This window comes from Apium graveolens, chromosome 4, assembly GCF_009905375.1.
Source record: "Apium graveolens cultivar Ventura chromosome 4, ASM990537v1, whole genome shotgun sequence".
Classification (NCBI taxonomy): Eukaryota; Viridiplantae; Streptophyta; class Magnoliopsida; order Apiales; family Apiaceae; genus Apium; species Apium graveolens.
The window spans coordinates 77,401,358-77,405,626 of NC_133650.1; the positions used below are offsets into that span (position 1 = coordinate 77,401,358).

At 35.0% G+C, this 4,269-nt stretch overlaps 1 protein-coding gene across 1 annotated transcript; it reads right to left on the reverse strand.

Moving 5' to 3' along the window:
- Nucleotides 1-2,300: 2,300 nt before the first annotated feature.
- Nucleotides 2,301-3,005, reverse strand: LOC141718646 (uncharacterized). The gene is made up of 2 exons (XM_074521024.1): nucleotides 2,696-3,005; nucleotides 2,301-2,539 (listed from the first exon to the last, which is right to left on the reverse strand). Exons 1-2 carry the CDS (start codon nucleotides 3,003-3,005, stop codon nucleotides 2,301-2,303), a joined length of 549 nt encoding a protein of 182 aa, XP_074377125.1.
- Nucleotides 3,006-4,269: the final 1,264 nt, after the last annotated feature.

Here is a 4,269-nt window from a genome sequence, read left to right on the forward strand (position 1 = left end):
CGAGTTACATTCAAGATTTAGTAATTACAAGATTAAATGACATGCAAGCCGTATTTGAAAAACCAAAACCATTAACCTAAGGTCATAAGCCATAACCATCCACCATGCTCAATTAACACTAAATAACATGTTAAAATACATAATCTGATCTTAACATATCATACCCATCATGATCTAATCATAGAAACCAAATATTGAAAAAATTAGAAAATTCGAAATTAAATCTGATAACATTAAATCACAGATTAAAAGGACTTAACGACGTCATACGCCTTACAGATCAGATTCCATATGAAATAGCATATTCGTTCGCCAAAATTGGACACCAGAGACAGATTTCAGCAAATTCGCTGCATCCGATTCAGAATCGTATCAAATACGATTCTTATAATAAGAACAAACACAAAACATGTATATATCAGTATATATACAGATTATATAATCATCATATGATTATAAAACTCTCATAAATATCATATATTCAAAACATATATATACATACGCATATATAAACATAATAACATGTAAAATATACAAAATCGCATACATAACAGTCATGGAATATTGTATACATGTTATCATCGTAAAACCACTAAACACATAAACGAATTAAAAACTTTTCGCAAGTAGCTCTGATGCCATTGTTGGGTTTCAAGCACATAAACGCAATAGAAACAGTAATTAAAAACATAAAAAAACATATATTTAATTCGTAGATCAGATTGTTTACCTTAAGAAGCTTTACCAATTGGTTGACTAATGGAGAACCAAAGCTTGTTAAATCACCACGCATCCCGCTCTCGCGATCTACGCTCTATCGGTATCCACACGAATGCTTGAACTCAAGGATTGAATGTGTACTAGCACAAAATCGTTTCATCTTGCTCTCTCCATCTTCTCCCTTGGTGGCTAGAGTTTTAGTAAAAGTCTTGCTTGCAAAATCAGCCACACAAGAGATATTATATAGAGAGTAGAAAAACGAATTATAACTCTTAACTAATTAGGAGTTATTATTAATTCAGAATTCCTATTTGTATTATAATTAAGTCTCACTTAATTATTTAACAAATAAATTTCATAATTAATATTAGTAAATTTGAATATCAATATTTATCTAATTAATTAAGTCATACTTAATTAATATTATAAATAATTCGAATTACTTTAATATAATTTAAATCCAATTCAAATTAAATAATCCTGCAAGCATTCTTAGTGTGTGACCCTATAAGTTATTATTACGTTGACAATGAATTTTAAATCTAATTTAAAATCATAAACAATGAGCGGCATCTAGTAATACATCATTGCTACCCAAGTAATAATAATTGAATCGGTGATCGATTAAACCTTTCATGAATAATGTACAATGTACTATAATCCCTTTAACCAAATATTATAGATTAAACTAGAGGCATGTAATGTGTCATCCTCATCAATATTTAATTCAGGTTTCCTTGATCAATGAGTAGACTATCATATCAAATCAACATTTGAGCGTGGCCACGCATTTCATAGTCTAGCTCACACAAGAGGCCAATAATATCACTCATAGTCTAGATTATTCATATTTCTCATACGATTCATAATATACCCAATGTCCAATTTTATCATTACCCGGTCAAGGATAACTTTTAATGGAATCAATGTATATTAATTCTCGTATAGAAATATAATGACTTCAGGTCTAAGGACCATTACATCATTATCAATGTGAGAATTACTTATGACACAACAGACATGCAGAATCTCACATTGGGCATGTCTAGCATCATGTACATATACATCTGCCTGTGTTTTTGACTTTAGTATCACTATACCTATGATCAATGAGATGTGATCATCAGTCAACAAACACACCAGTCTTAATGCATTATTATTGTCCCTTAATAATAATACTCGACTAGGGAACTTTAGGAATATTGATACTATTCTCATAATCTCATTTCTAACTCACGTACTTAGAGATATAGAATTGCATATCATATTTCGAGGACATTTATTAATCTAATATTTATATCACAGTAAATTAAGAACTGATAAATTATAAAGGGAATAATCGATAGAACATAAACATTAATAATCCTAATGTCTTAAACTAAAACATCATAGTATTGTGTCTAGGGCACAAACATTAACAGTTTCCTTACCCATGTTTTCAGAATCTCACCACAATTTCTCAACTTCTGCTGAATATCGTCACTTATACTGTCATCCCAGTTCTCCTGCACTATTTTAAAACACATTGGATCGATCAACCATGCATTTTTGAACTTGAATTTTTCCTGTCTTTGTCTATTCTAAATTTTCTTCGGCACTAGAATAATGGGGCTATGGTCTGAAGTGGACCCTTCCAGATTATACAACTTTGCCATCGGATATTCATTGAGCCATTTCTCCGTTACAACTGCACGATCCAGGCGTACCTCAACCCAATCAGATTTACCTCGACTATATTTCCAGGTGTATTGATGGCCGAAAATATCCATGTCAATCAACCCCGCATCAGATAACGCATCTTTAAAGCCATCCACTAACGCTGTAAGATATGGATAACCTCCTTTTTTGTCCCTCTAGCTTACTCCATTATTAAAATATCCTATCAGGAACCATGGGAGGTTATTTTCTCTAGTTAAATTGTGAAGTAAATCCCACGTTTTTTTCCTATGATTCCTGTTTGGTTCTCCATATATACCCGTTAAATGCCAGCTTCCTAAGCCATCCATCTCAACATCAACATCAATATGGTAATGAGAAAAACTATGAATTCTTATTTGATCCTGGTCCTTCCATAACATCGCTAAACCTTCACTACGACCACGGGGATCTACTACAAATAAACCTTCAAACCCCAATTTGTTTCGAATATACTCCAGCTTACTCTTCCTACTCAACGTCTCACACAAGAAAATAAAAGTCGGCCTTTCTTGACGCACCACGTCCTCCAGGAACCGAACATTCCAAGGGAAGCCCAACCCTTGGTAGTTCCAACTTAAAGAACTCATAATGAGAGGCGGGTCTTCTTTACAGAGCCCGCCAATATTACATTTTTGGATGCCCTTCTGAACTAGTTTGTGTCTCTAACATTACAATGTCCACTGGGCTATTTTTGTTGTTTGGCCCAACGAATCTATTATCCTCCATTCTGCGCCTCTTTGGGTCCGAAATACCGAGCTCATCATTTTCAATTTCTATACTTTCTTTGTCTCGCTCAACAATACTGGCGAATATGATTCCCTGATTATAAGCACCTGTAATAACCCTATCTTTACTGCTCCCTACAATCTCTCCTCCAACTAGTTTCTCTTCCTCTTATGTTGGACCCCCATTACCCCCTAAAGTCAAGGGATTTTGTTCCCTTACCCCTGCAATCAAGGACTTAGCTGTTTCCCCTGTACCACCCATTTCCGTCGCCAAGTTCTGCACCGGAAAAGAACTCCCCTGTCGAAGCCATTTGGCTCCAATAATATGATTTTGCCTCTTTGGTTCTGCACGCATCCAACTACCGTATGGTTTCTCAATCATTTCTAATGAAGTATTAAAAATTCTTGCACAAAACTTCTCACTGTGGCCAATTAAACCACAAATAAAATAAAATATGGGAACACCTTCATACTTAAAATTAGCCCAACACCATTGTTTTTCAGATTTCCTCAACTTCATTCGTCTCTTAAGGGGTTTATCAATTTGAATTTTAACTCGAACCCTGAGATAGTCTCTCCACACTCCAACAAAATTATTAATATCAGACTCCACAAAGGTACCTATGTAATTGCCCTCATCCTTGATTATTCGAAACGACATAAAACCAGGATCCATGTCATGCAACTGAACCCATAGGTCAATAATGTTTATTTCCACTGCTCTCGGATTGTCCCCCTCCTTGAGTCTTTCAAAAAATCAATTGAAAATGGCCAAATGTCCATGGACTCCCATCAATTACACGCTCAATATCTATTTCATGGTAAAACTGAAGTAGGTAACGATTTGGCTCGATTTCCTTAATATACATGCCTCTCCCCGGCCTCCAAAGAGAAGCCATTTTGTACTGCATGGCTTGAAAGTCTATAGATGAATCCGTAAGGAATCTCCCCACTAAACACCAACGGACATCAATCTTAGACAAGCTTTCATTCGACTACTCGTATATCAGACCCCCCTCTTCTTCTTCATCCAGCCTAACTCGTGAAAAACTTTCCTCCATCTCCTGTTCAGGACTCTTCTTGGACGCCATAAGAAAGATAACAAATCTAAACTTCAAATGTAAAG

Excerpts from the sequence above, each read along its gene's own strand:
- LOC141718646 (XM_074521024.1), bottom strand. The coding sequence starts at position 3,005 with ATGAGTTCTTTAAGTTGGAACTACCAAGGGTTGGGCTTCCCTTGGAAT. Across the intron at positions 2,540-2,695 it reads AGGAAGCTGGCATTTAACGG|CGTTAGTGGATGGCTTTAAA; the intron begins GTATATATGGAG and ends CATATCTTACAG.